This window comes from Pelobates fuscus, chromosome 12 (assembly GCF_036172605.1).
Source record: "Pelobates fuscus isolate aPelFus1 chromosome 12, aPelFus1.pri, whole genome shotgun sequence".
NCBI lineage: Eukaryota > Metazoa > Chordata > Amphibia > Anura > Pelobatidae > Pelobates > Pelobates fuscus.
Genome location: NC_086328.1, coordinates 107,517,398 through 107,532,020, shown reverse-complemented (window position 1 = coordinate 107,532,020; position 14,623 = coordinate 107,517,398). Strand labels below are relative to the sequence as shown.

General features: G+C 38.5%; 1 protein-coding gene across 3 annotated transcripts in view; it reads right to left on the bottom strand.

The window, feature by feature from the left end:
- The window catches only part of TEAD1 (TEA domain transcription factor 1), a 120,927-nt gene that overhangs the window by 29,028 nt on the left and 77,276 nt on the right, over positions 1 to 14,623 (bottom strand). The window contains exons 3-9 of one of the 3 annotated variants that reach the window (XM_063437794.1): positions 13,312 to 13,376; positions 10,403 to 10,465; positions 10,243 to 10,305; positions 5,736 to 5,870; positions 4,434 to 4,480; positions 4,080 to 4,141; positions 2,541 to 2,665 (exon numbers count right to left, since the gene is read on the bottom strand). In XM_063437794.1, coding sequence (XP_063293864.1) covers positions 2,541 to 2,665; positions 4,080 to 4,141; positions 4,434 to 4,480; positions 5,736 to 5,870; positions 10,243 to 10,305; positions 10,403 to 10,465; positions 13,312 to 13,376 — 560 coding nt within the window. The remainder of the gene's footprint in view (positions 1 to 2,540; positions 2,666 to 4,079; positions 4,142 to 4,433; positions 4,481 to 5,735; positions 5,871 to 10,242; positions 10,306 to 10,402; positions 10,466 to 13,311; positions 13,377 to 14,623) is intronic. The other 2 variants (XM_063437796.1, XM_063437795.1) reach the window with 2 other exon arrangements.

Below are 14,623 nucleotides of genomic sequence, written 5' to 3'. Positions count from 1 at the left end.
CAGTTACTCCGTTGTTATCCCAACAGGGACGGCCCGAATTTTGATATTATTGCGGTGTTGTTGATCCTCCAGGTTAGCCACCGGTTGAGAGAGGTTGCACTGCTGGCTATGCAGTTGTTGCACACAGCCACTAAAATTGGACCTAGCGGTTGGGGTGTCCAGGATGTCTTCCTCCGCGGCTTTAATGCGGTCTGTGTTGGCCTGTTTTTCTGTCCTGAGAAGCACTCGGTCTGCCGCAATCATTTGATGCAGGTCGGAGAGGAGTATTTTGAGATCCCCTTTGGTCGTCGGGGCCGAGCTGTCAGTAAAGTGAAGGATTGTCATGGTATCTGTTGCCACTTCAATATTTTAGTCTTTAACGGGTCTGTATAGCTATTTTCGGGTGAGATTTGCAAGGTAAGCGTGGAGCGGTCAGGAATGGTGTCTTTAAAAGCATTAAGGACATTGAAATAACCGTTTCATATTTTTGGATTTATAAACTATGTGTTATTAGGTGTCACCAGTATGGTATCCTCTTAAACACCATAACTTTGCATATAATACTGTGCTCCCTTTCTCCTTACCTTGATCAATTTATAACTGTGAAAATCACCCTGTAAGACCAGATTGAGAGGGACTGCCTGGTGGAATCCTCGTCCTGGACTGGGAAAGGTCAGCCAGATTTTTGTTTTAGAACTACATTTTTTTCATTTAACCTGTTGTCAAAAAGGTTCTCCAGTTCCCATTTTTCACAAATGGTTTCTGTCTAGGTGCAGGCTGTAAATTAAAAGTAAATTGAAGTAGAACCAGCTGAACCACAGAACATTATGTATGATTTGCAGGAATACTGACGAGCCAATGTCCTTTACAGGAATCACTGGGTTAAGAGTTTGGCCTGTGACATGTACAGATACTGAGATTTGTGGAGGAGATATCCATGTCACAGAAAGACAAGGCAAATAAAGAGTGTCAGATATCGCAGCTCTGAATGTGACTAATCCCACCTCTCTCGAAATAGCTGTGCAGAAGTGAACTCTATTTAAAATAGTTTTGTTCAAAAGGCAAACCTCCTACTATTGCATTCTGGGGGTCTGCAGTCAACCCTCTGTCTTAAGAAGCAACACAGGATTGGTTTACCACATTGATTGCCAAGTATGCTACGTAGAGCTTCAATGAAGAGCTTAATGACAGACCGGGGTGGCATTCAAGGTTAAATCATAGGCATTTGGGTGCAGGTGAAATAGTGTTATTTATAGAGATGTGGAAATGTATAATGCAACAGATTATTGGCTAGTTGGAATCTCTCCATTTAACCTCATGCAACCCTAGGAAACAAAAACCTAAAAACAAGGAGGGGAAAGACCTTTTCACCTCGTACCAAGCCTTCACTGCAAAAGGAAGTGCAGAGATAATGCCCCCGCCAGCCAGTAAACAAGTATGTATCAGAATACATTGATTTGTATTTTCACAATGAAAGTGCTCCGAGTGAGAAGAACTGAGTCAGCAGGAGATATGAGAATCTCCTAGGAACACGATCTTTGATGCAGTCTACAGTAACACCATAAAGTCTGCTGTAAAACCAGGCGGCAGCTGCCGGCACGGTTTGCCAAGGAGACAGGTGCTTGAATGTTGAAGAACGGGAATTGGGTCCGCTTTATAAAAGTCATGGAAACACCTTATAAATGGAAAAAAAACTGTTCTGGGAGAGAACTTAGGGAATTAAAAACGTTTTTACTCATCGCTCACATGACAATCATAAAGCGCAGCTTTATATTACAGCATGGCTCAGAATTTTCACCTGACCACTAGCCCCTGGTGAGTAGGAATTCACCCCGTAAGTGTGTCATAACTTGCAATGGTGAGTAAGAAAAAAATAAAACTACCAAAACTCCAAACCAAGCGAATCACATCATAACACAGCCCTGGGATCCCTATGCTGCTATTAAAAAGTAAGGAAATTTCGGTGTACAGTTGTTGATGTCTTATAGAATTTCAATTTGAAGTCATTTTATCCAGTGTAGGCATAACATGTCTCCATCTACTTTATATGATAATATTTCCACCCATCAGCACATTGACTAAATGCAGCCAATATTTCCTGTAATTTACACAAATTGCATCCACCTGTCACATACTTTAATAAATTAGCTTTACAGAAATATAAAGGCAGCTGTGGGAATTTTTCTTTTACACAGATAATGTTAAAAGGTTCAAGTTGTTGTGTTGCCAAGATGCCCTGGCAATATACTCCAATGTCAAACAATTTTAGGAACTTGTGGAATTAACACTTGTGGAATAACCACATTATCAATTTAGTCCAACCTGGTCAATACTGATTGGCTGAGAACACTGTGCTAACAACCCTTCACCTACTGCCACTGATCATGTGGACATGTTAATAATTCCATATTATCAATGCCGTTGAAATGAAAGCTGCTTCTAAAACTGCACAAGGACTCTCCAGGTAACAACCACAACAGCGAGTATATATGTTGCTCAGAGAGCCCCTTTAAGTAGCAGCCAATAGGTCATTAAATGCACGTCTTCTAGGGAGCACTTACTGCATCAGGATCTCGTTGCTGTTCTAGAAATGCAGAAAACTCTACCAACCGAAGTTTGTTTGTGCCAATAGATCGACCTTGCCAAGCAGGAGCGGAGGATGCAGGAGCAGAAGTGGGTTCAAACCCTGAAATAAAGGGTTTGTAGGTTAACAATAATCCACAACAAAAAAAATTAGATCATGCTTTACCTTGAAGATTGAAAGAGTCATTATCATAGAAATGGCCATTAAGATCGATGGATAAAAAGCTAGAATGGACCAGTCACCCTGGAAACCAAAGGGATGTTCCTGCTGATTGCTCCACTTTTTACACTGTGCTCTAATGTGCTTTACAATTCCACCCTGATGAGTTTAGATGTGGGAAGCTAATGAGTTTCAAAAATACCCCACGAGGATCAAATATAAATTCTGCAGAAATTCTTTCCCAGATCTAATCGTTTTGGGGTTCTAAAAATGAACAATTCAACAAACTGATTTCATGCCAGATTGACCAGATATGCGATCATGCTCGCCCTGCAGATCCACCCCACTAACCCATAAAATGTAGATTTTTATCAAAAGTCTTCGAGTGCCCTGAACTCATCATGTGAAAACCTCAACAGTTTACCAAATTTTTACTTTATCTGTATGCCCTTACTGATTTAGTCAATCGTTATGGCTTGTTTTGCAGTATGTTTATTGTTGGTTCATATCTCAATATGGAAACTTGAATTATAAAACAATCAGTCTAAGCGACACAGTATTAAAATAGGATTATAGCCGTTATTACAACTTCACAATGAACAAAAACAAAGCATGTGTTTGATATTTCAAGCAGAAAACTGATTTAATTTATTTTTTGTAAACATTTTGAAAACAATTCAAGTCGATTTTTTAGTAAATATGAGATAGTAGCTATAAAATGTATACAAAAGTTCCCAAAGAACTGACGCAAGGTGTGGAGGCTGTCACATCACAGAGGATTGGGGAATTTGGTTAACATACATTCACAAATGAGGCTTTTTCTCTAGCAGAATGAAGCGTCCTCCCTGGTGGAATAATTAAAGGTCTGAGAACAGCACCTGAGCTCACAAACCCAGGGGAAAAGAGTAATTTAAGATTTTCTTGAAATGTCTGCACTCGAAGGAAAAGATTTCATCAAGGTGTTTTGGGAGTGGGTCATGTTTGTAGTGGGTGCGACTAGCGGAAATTTCAGAAGTTAGAGGTTTTAAAGTTATTTTTTAAATAGAAAATCTAAGACATGTAATTTTTTGTTTTTGTAGTTTTTTTTTAGTAATCTGTAGGATGCTTTTATACATAGAGATGCTGTCAGACAGTCTCATTATCCTTTATATCATGGTGGAAGTGAGGTTTCTCATACTGAAGCATTGGTTTACATGTTTCTCTATGAAAACCACTTGTTTGGCCAGGAAATCATTAGTCACGTGAATATCATGGTGCTGCTGCAGTGTGCCGAAACACAAGATGACATTCTGTATCTAAGACAAGAGAGTACAGCGATACTATACAGAGGCAAGTACAACACTTATTAATACGTTACCGGTAATGGGTGCCGAGACTGTGGATTGGATAGGGTATGCTTGCTGAACAAATGGCTTTACACTAAAACAGAGTCAAAAGAAATCCGGTCAAACAAAGAACACCGTATATCATAATATCTGAACCAAAAGTATCAAACATCTACTAATCTACACACCCAGTTACTAGAATACATTACTGACCCAATATATCCTCCCAGCTCTACTGCCCGCACAATGCATACATAACAGAGCCTGTTGATATTGCTCATTTTCATGGTTAGTATTGGCAAAGGATAGAATGGTCACGATTAACCATATGGACTTTCTACAGACTGGATTTATGGCTATGGGCTCACTGGACAGAAATGACTTACTCTTGTGAAGATCCGGGTTGTCCGGTTTGGATCATACCTGGCCAGTACTGGGGGGAGAAGGAGCAGACAGAATAACCGTTTTAGATTTATTAACGTACAACTTGAAGGACAAGCACATCTAGATCACAAAGATCAGTGAAAGATACACAATATTGTAATTGGACGGGGTCAGATACCCCTTCTACAAATTGTCAGCCCTGAGGCATTTCAGTATTTGATTATCTTCTGCAAAAGGGCATAATGAGTGAATGTGCAGGATCCTGAAACATTATGAATACACACACACTATGGGGGGAGTCTAGCAGACAGACAAGCTACTTAGGTATTTGCTAAAAGACTTTATGTTTTGTTTTGAGTATACAACAATGGAAAACCCAGACTATGTGAATAAAGCTTTTGGAAGTAGATGCCCCTCATCCTTTAATGTAACCTGTCAATATACAATGCAGGTATTTTATTAATCAAAAAGACGTACTTTAATATAACATTTAAGGTAAGGAATATAATATCGGGAGAGTGCAACCTATGGATGCCGTCTAGGCCAAAAGATGCGCGCTTCACAACTTTTATTATAAAATTACTCTTCTTGGTTAAATATTTTATTAATATTTACTAGTTAATGAAAAGCCAGTGCTGGCTGTGGATCTCGGAATTAAAACTGGAGAACAGGATTCATAGAAAGACGTTCTACTCCTTAATTAATCCTTTCACAATCAGTTACTTGCCAGAACAGTCATGATATAAAATGGATTTATCAAGCCCCATGTCATGAAGGGGTTAATAAATCCTACCAATAATTTTGAGACATGATACCCTTCCTGGATGATAACGGTGGGTATCCCTGAACTAGTGCAGAGAAGAGATGATTGGATTTAAAAGGACTCTCCAGCCATAACTATTGGCCTAAATAATAACATGCATACTTTTCTGTCTCTCCATTCTAACCTACAGTGTTTCTCCAAAGATGTTCACATCACCTGGATACACTGCAAAGGTTTCTGGGAGTTGTAGTAAACACTTTGCAAAGTATTAGAGTGTGACTGTTTGGGCAGTGCCAGCTTGCAGCATACGTGTAAATTTCAAATGTGAGCAATATATCTCTTGTTCCTTTAGGTTTTTGCCATGCATATTTTTTGTTAAACCATTAGTTATATACTACATTAAAATATAATTTCTGGGCTGGAGTGTCCCTTTAAGCAGAATGCCAATGATTTGTGCTCGATCTTGTCCTTTGTGCAGAGGAAGAGAAGTGGTCTTGGGATATGGCAGAACGCATGGCAATCAATTTAGAGACAGACTCACCCCTGGAGCGGCAGGGAAGGTTGGCCGCGGAATACCTGGCAGACCCAGCTTGCTGTGCATTGCCGTAGCCGATACGATCTGGGCAGATGACATGGCTGCCATGTGCTGAAGTGCTTTGTCCTTGGCTGTTTGATCCTTTAATATAAGTTGGCATGCAGTTATTGAACTCTGTGCAAACTGGCTCAGTGCGTCTACAAGCGTGTATATTAAACAGAGAAAGGCTGCAAGGATGTCATAACGCATACATGCAGCTAAGCCTGGGACTTGCTGTCCCCATGCCTGCTTCCTAGGAAACATACGCCTTGCAGCTGCTGGATGGCAATGGCTTAAGTCCAGGCAGCAGGGCTACTAAAACGGCGTTGACTTACACAATAAGAGCTTTAGACCCTTAAATATAAACTCTTTAATGCTTGCTTGTTGATGCAGTTGCCACAGGAGTGGCTAAACTTCAAGGTCTCAATGCCAACATGACTAGAGTAGCACAGAATGCCCAATACTGTGATATTTGCACAGACTGGCACAAAGCGGTGGTTAGGAGGCCGCTCTCTTTAATCAGATTGGTAAACATGCTGGCAAGGTGGGCATGCTGTAGAGTTCAATTCACTAGTCAACGGGACAAAATGGGGACAGGCAAATATCCACTTTGGCTCTACGTTCAATTCAGGGGGGGTTATTCTCTTAACACATGATGGGAAGGACACAGCACAAGCTGAGAATGCAATGATGGCCAAACATGGAGCAAAGCAAAACTAAAATTGGAAAATGGGACTGGGTTATAAACTTACCATATTGGTCACCTGGGTACAATACAAATTGCGTGTTAAAAGGGTGAAAGGAGAAACACTAAAAATCACACCACAAACTTACAAGAGGCACAAAAAGCAGTTTGACAAACATGGGCTTGGGAGAGAAACAGGTGAGATTTACATTACATATTGCAAATGTAAAATACAAATGCACAGTGTGTCATTAATTGCACAATTAGAGATTTACTAAGAAGTTAAACGTCGTAATGACAGATCATTTTTGATTTACGTACACCCGCTTTTGCCTCTTACTAAATCTCACCCCTAACCAACACAGTTTAGAGGTTGATCTGAAGGAGCAACAAGTCCTGATTGTATTTGGCGCTAGATAGATCACTATTAAAATGTTATTCTGTTCTCAGTCAGCTGGTTTAGGCAGATATCGTTCGACCTATCCCTGGAATTCAGGGACAAACGCTAAAGGAAATACATGGCAACACTAGGGTCTACATACTAATTAGTAAGATATTCTATCTGCAACTCCAGGGAATCAATTAAAAATACAAATTCTCTGCAAAATAATTCCTCTAGGTATACTTTTCAAATGTGAAAATGTACATAGTATTGTGTGTTAATTCCTGTTCATTAACACATTGTTATTCCAATTATTCAGGAGTTGAAATGACTTTAGACCAGTAAGGTTTGGCATTGCCTAGATCTCTATAAGGCTTTGTTTAATAGGGTTTTACTTGCTACGCATCAGATTATCTTGCACAGAAGATGACTGTGCCCTTTTATCGAAGAGAAATTGAGAAGCGTAGGGGAGCCAGTTTACCTGAGCACTTGGTGCACTTCCTGAGCAGGAGCGAAGGAATGAAAAATGCAATAACTAGTCCCAACCCCAAACATAGTAGGATGGAAAATTATGGAAAGAAGAGATATCATGTCAGAAAGTGCTTAACTGCATTATACTAATCTGTACTAATTCTAGTAGCCCTTTAATGATTTCATGCAAATTTACACCCAACAGCAAGCATTAGCCTCTGTAGGATCCCCAAGTTATACAACACATTACTTCACTTCATTAATGGTACAGAACTGTGCAATGGTGTTATCATATATCAAAACCTTAGTATTTTGTGTGCTTTTCAAAAAAATTGTCTGTGCATTTGCATGATCACACGGCAATGTTTGCGATATGTAGTCATTTAGGTGTATTGATTTTTAACTCTTTAAAATACTTTAAAATAATAGGAAACATAGCTTGACAAACAAATCTAATTTGCCAACTGCATTTCATGTCCTCTGGTAAAGAAACACACAGAAAGTTACACATTACAATTATTGTACTATAGTTAGCAATACAAAATTTAACAAACACAGCAGAGGATTAAGAACCTATTAGACACACTGAGAATGATCTGCTTAGGCATAGCAGTGTGATTTGGGTTGGAAGACAGAGAATGAGTCTTTTTCTTAATACCTTTATATATATATATTCATTTTTAAACTTGGTTTATACACCAGTTTATCAATGAGGAAATCTCTGCTGCACAATCTACTGCAAAACACACTCATTTTTTTTAGTTTAGTTTTTTTAAAATATGCATAATCTGGATATGAATTAATAGAAATTTTAGGGTTTTATTTCTTTTTTTTTTTTTTGCAGTGGAACAGTCTGAGCGGAAGCTGTATGGTAACAATAAGTATTCACGGCTATAAAAGCCAACCCACCAAGTGAGTTGTTTCGGGGTGGAGTACGAGATATACATACATATTTCCAAGAAAAGAAAAAAAAAAAAATCTAAATATATAAAATATGTAAATGTGCGTAAAAAAATATAAAATAAATAAAGGAATATATGTATTGAAGTCTTAATCCCAATCTATTGTTTTAGAGAGAATAGGGGGTTTACAAAAATTAAATGATTAATTAGGGGAAAGCCAATGAAAAAATATTTACAAATGATTTTGTTTGGGGTTGAGGAGAGCCATCAAAGATCTGACATATTGCAGAGGCTCTCGATGGCCGCAGTAAATTCTGTAAGATAATGTTGCAATTACCAGACTGCAGATATAAAAAGCAGAACCCAGCTCTGCTCCACAAAAGGCTAGCACTTGAATTTTCCTAGTCTCTCATTTATTAAAAGGGCAGTCTTAAGAACAAAAGCTGGCTATTTGCGCCAGGCGAGGGAGAAAGCATAGCGAAGAATGCTTATTCAGAGCTGTCCTAACTTGTTGCCCTAATGAGGAGTAATTAATCTATCTTATTGTGTTTCCAAATGGTTAAGACTCCATTCACATCAAAGGGGATTTTCAAAGCTTTCACCATTACTTGTTGATCAGGGAGAGATATACAATAAAAGCCTACATTTAGTGTTCTGTGATTGTTACAACATTTTCTAGCACATAGCTACATAAAGCATTGAACATTTCCAAACAGCAATAAGGGGGATGATATCTGACAGCTTAACAAATGCAGAATATATTAACCCTATTACAGGCGGAAGGAGGGGTGGGGAGGTGTGCAAAAACTATTGCCGTCTATTATGAAAGGGGTTAAACTGTCAGTGGGTCCATGTGCAGAGGCGCAAATACCAGCCTTGCGCGGTTTTATACATCAGCGTATCGTGCATAAGATTTCCATAAAGCCGGATACACAGGGGTTATTTCAAGAAAGCAGCTAGAACCATGAGCCAACTGTGTTAAAAAGAAGAATTGTTTTCTGCTGCTTAAAGGACTGGTTAAGTCAGCTAGTGAATCGCCTGTAAAAAGCCAGCCACCATTTAGCCATGCTAACCATCATGCCACATAATGCACCGTATAGAAACATAATTGCGCCAGGCTGCGGCAAGGCCTGCTCGCTCCTCTTGGGGTTAACAAGATACAGATCTGTGTATTACAGTGCGGGTACTGCAAGAAGCCACGTCACAGATTTTCCTTGGACCCTCCCTGGGTAGGTCTGAATTGCCATTTCTAATTATTGCGAAGAATGCGCATGGCATAGCATATACATTTTTTTTTTACATTTTTTTTTTAAGTAGCAGGAGATTTGCTTGATTTCTAAATATGTTAGGGGGAAAAAAATCTACATTAATTTAAAAAAGTAAGGGAGGGGAGAAAGTCCAAATACTATAAGATACTAAATATTTTGCCAAGTGTTATTAATGAAAGGGAATAAAAGAGCCACATTCAAATGTGGTCGTTTGCAGATGGGTAGAGGGTAAGACATGCAAAGAAAGTGAAAGGCAAGTGGGGGCCATCTGTGGCATATACAGATTGATATATATGTTTTACTTAAAATACAGATATTTTCAAATTAGAAAACCATATTTAAAATGAATAAATAAATATCAACTGCTTCTTAAGCTTTTCCAAATGCAACACCATATTATACAGGTTTGCACGTAAGCCTTGCAGTGTTACCGAAAAAAACATTTAACTTAAAAAATTATAAAGTCCATTGCTTCCTGAGACTTTCCAAATGCAAAAGTATTTTTTTTTTTTTTATTATTTTTTTTAATTATAATTTAATGAGGTTATCTTTTCACGGACTGTATATCCGTTTTCTACCTGTGTGTGTAATGGCAGTGATTGTTTGCAGAGGAATAGAAGCTAGTATTAAGAAATGTGAACAGCTCTCTCATGCAAAGGATAAACTAGGTTACAAGGATCGGAGCACAAAGCATTCGCCCAATCACCATGGAAAACAGGAAGTGAGATGCGTAGCAACCACAAGCCCAAAGCAGAGAAGCGCATACCTTCAGCTTCGAATGAAAATCACGAGATTTCCTTCTGGCAAGAACCTGAATGTGGCTAGACACCTGCAGGGTAGGGGGGAGGGAGGGGGGGAAACAAAGGAGAAAACGCCTGTAACCATGGAGATGAAAAGCCCCTCGAAACTGGGCGAGCCAGACGTACCTTAATGGCGGCTTGGATTTCGCGAACTTTCTTCCTTGCTAAGACCTGTATGTGACTAGACACCTATTGGGTTCAGATTTAAAGAATAAAAAAAAAAAAAAAAAAAAAAAGGACATCAAATTGTAAATATATGGAAAGAAGTCGCCTATGGCGAACAGTGCAGTCCCAGGCGCCTGTTTACAGATTTTGGGGTTGAAGGGAATTTTGAACCCCGACTAATGAGACACTCTTTAAATAATTTTTAGGTTATTGCAAAACCTTTTTTTTTTCCCTCAGTATTTTCACTAAAAGTCACAGCTTTTTACCAACCTTCGGGTTACATTTTAATAAATGTATAATAACTAATATTGAAGATAGTGGACATTAGTCGTCTGGCAAAATTACAAATGGTACAGAACAATATTCTGATAGGATGCTATTGACACTGGAATACAGCCACAAAATGTCAAAAAAAAATCTGGAAAACTGAATCAAATTGCATTTCAAGGTTTTCTGTCCAATCATTATAATAGTTCTATTTTTAAGATTTGTTTAAATCTGCGATGTTTCTCTATTTTCTTTTTAAAGGTCTTACTTGCAGGAATGAATAATGTTATCATAACATAAGAAGTGGGCAAAATGTAACACTATCCCAAAATAGTTTTTATACAACATCGTCATCTATAACTATGAAAAATTGTACAGTATATTTTATGTATGCATTTAGGAAGTTGGCAGTATGATGGTCATACAGTATACAGGCAAAATGTATTTATAAATAGCATCAGGTTTAATAAAGTTGAACAGAAATGGGATGTGTTGCTCTGCAGTGGCGCTACTATTGCCGGTGTATGTGGTGCACCGAGGGCCCTCACGCTGGGGGGTGGGCCCAAGCACTTCAGGCCACCTCATAAGTATTGCTGAACACTGACAAGGTCAGGTGCTGCAGCCCTTTAATAGTGTGACCGGGCCCCTATCACATCAGCAGCCTGGGAGGAATTGAGAGCCAGTCACTATCTCCCACATACAGAGGGAGCCACATGAAGTAAAGAGAGAGTAGGCACAGGCAGCATCAGAGGGAGAGCAAGGAGAGACCTGCTCCAGCCAGTCCCATACTCCCATCAGTCTCAGCCAGTATGTGTGTCAATGTGTATCTCTATAAGTCTGTATATATGTGGCAGTGAACGTGTATATGTGCATACATCCCAGCAATCGAATGACAACACTATGTACAAAAACACCCCAGCATTCAAACCCAAACATTATATATAAATACATCCCTTCATTCAAACACCAGTAATACACACAAATATAAACCCACATTTAAAAGCCAACACTACTTACAAACACACCCCTGCATTCAAAACCAAACATTACAAACACACCTCTACAGTCAAACACCAAAATTATATATAAATACATCCCTACATTCAAACACCAATACTACACACAAATGTAAACCTGCATTTAAAAGCCAACACACCCCTGCATTTAAATGCAAACATTACACAGAAGCACTACACTGCATACAAGTAGCAACAGCACATACAAATACACCCCTACATGCACACACACACATACTCCACACAAAAACATGCTTACATTCAAACGCACAAACACTGCTCCAAAATACAACACTTCAAGGATGGGCAAGTGGTAGATCCCCAGCTGGCATAACATTGTGGTAGTTGTATGACAGATGGGGGATCTACCTTTTAACTGACCTTGCACTAGAAGGGGCCAAAAATCATTTCTTGCATCAGGGCCCTCCCAACATTAGTTCGGCCACTGTATAGACAGTAAGCGTTGACTGTTTAAGGAAGCTTCAAAAGGAGCATTTTTGGGGGGGGGGGGTGCTAGCCAAGTGTCTGTATTGTGTAGAAAAAGGCAGGCTCCCCTCATGTTAACAGATTGATTCAGAAAGTTTGAAAGCTTTGGGACCGGAGACTTGGGGATTTGTGCTGACTCAGCTCTCGCTTTCTTCTATTTTCTAGAACATTTTCGGCATGCCTGTGTGAGAGCCTTTTGTTTCCCAAAATACTTTGGGTCTGAAAGCTCAAGACAAGGCAGCAGACTGCGCTGGAAGCCAGCACAGAGAGAAGAACGATTTTTGCTTCATTTTTGGAAAGCTGTAAGGAGATTTTATTATTTTGTTTAATCCAGTTTGAGGTGTTAAATAAATAAAATACCAAACAAACAAAATTTAGCTCACTGTTTGGAAATTGCACAACTGCCTTCAGAAAAGCAGTAAAACATCAGCATAGCCTACTGTATATTAAGGGAAGTGCTTGAAATGGCCCGCCATGGGCTCTACACTACGTCTACTACACTAAGCACAGCTCTGCAGATAATGGTGCATTGCCCTTGACAAATCTGGGTACATAAAAGCAGATACAGGGAGAGAAGATGTGGTGGAATATAATGCTGGAGGATGCAGTTTGGATGAGAGAGATAATTTGGCTTGGTCCTTCTAGCTTAAATCACAAACTGGTTAAGAGAGTTGGGATACAGGAGGTTGGAGTAATTAAAAATAATTACTAGAAGTAGAATGAACTCTATGGAAAAAAGGGACCTTTGCGATAAACATATCAGACCCTCTACCTTTTCCTGGACATATACCACCTGCACATGACGATAGGCAGTGCACGAAAAGTGATGCCCTATAGTAAAGCATCCATTAGGAAAGTAAACTCATTGATTTAATTCCTTTGGCAGCTTAGGAACCCAACAGGCTAATGTGCAGAACTTTTCATGTGCTGCAAAAACGCAATAAGTGTCAAGGAATGCAGGACGATGTCACAAAAGAATGCATAGATATGTTTGCTATTAACAATAAAAATAAACACATGGAATAGTGTTCAGGTGAGCTCCAATTCTGCTTTTTTTTTTTTAGAGAAGACAGTGGTTAGGTTTAACGCATTGATCATTACCTGCTTCCTGGTCCGCGTTTTCCCTGTTCTTAATTTGATGTATCTGGCTATTAATTCATTCCTACCTGAAATAAGGATAAAAAAATAAATAAAAAAAAATATAAAAATTTGCAGATGTACGTTCTAGCTCAGCAGATGCATAATATTCCATTACAAATACAACTAGGACATTATCCCACTCTGCTAAAATACAGCAACTACGGTATTTTTCTTTCACATATTTGAACATTAGGGAGGATAGCTTGTAGGATTAATTACAGTTAGATTTGCAAAATTAAGAGGTCAGACGGTTAGTATATTAAGCAAAAATCCTAAAATGTTTTTGTCAATTTTCATAAACTGGTCCAAATTTGAAGAAAAATAAATAAAAACATTTTTAAAATAGTGTACTCCCCTAGCCCTTTAAGGAACAGGGACAGCCTTCTCATTAGGGAAAAACACAAATAGGTTGTTCACAAAAACTTCAAACAGAATTACCATACCTAATACAGATTTTGGCATATTTATTAAAATGTAGATTAATATCTGTCATTACAGATTTAAAAGCCTATAAATGGGGTAATGGTATATATTTACAGGCTTCTTCATATACATTAAAATTACAGTTTAAGATTAAGTGCAGTTTTATACTTTTTATTTTTACAGAGCGCTAGCAGAATCTGTAAATCTGTACACTAGAACAAGGTTAAAGACAAGGTAACGCTTAAATATTACATAAAGTATAAAATATACGTAGCTACACGTGCATTCAAGCAGGCAGGCGGTTGTGGGGATTGACAAAGGAACATTAAGTGAGATTAAATAAACCACATTTGATTGATCAATTTATGAAGTACAGATTTAAAGGATATTTTGTGTATTCACAACCTAATGGCATATAGGAGACATGCTGAATGTCAGTGTCAAGAAGCGGAGAAGATTATTTGATGTGGTAGGTCGCTAGGTGACAGAAATTAAGAATTCTTATTCTGAGCGCCATACAACATTCCAATAAAATAATTTTATAGGGATTACACACCTTAAGGACTATAAAATATGTTAGAACAGATTATGTCATTTTCATATAAGGATGTATTTTAATAACGTTTGTCATTTGTCCCAGGTCTATAAATTATGCTATTTGATGGATTTACACAGCCAGCAGAATGTGCCTGGGACCATTTTGCAGTTTCTCTCTGATGAAGGTTGCAATGTCAGATATAACTGGTAAAGATGGTTTGGGGGTAATGAGAGATCACACACGTGGGTTGCATGTATAAAGAAATATGCCAAACACCATAACCACTACAAAAACGTAAAACCGTTTCAGAAT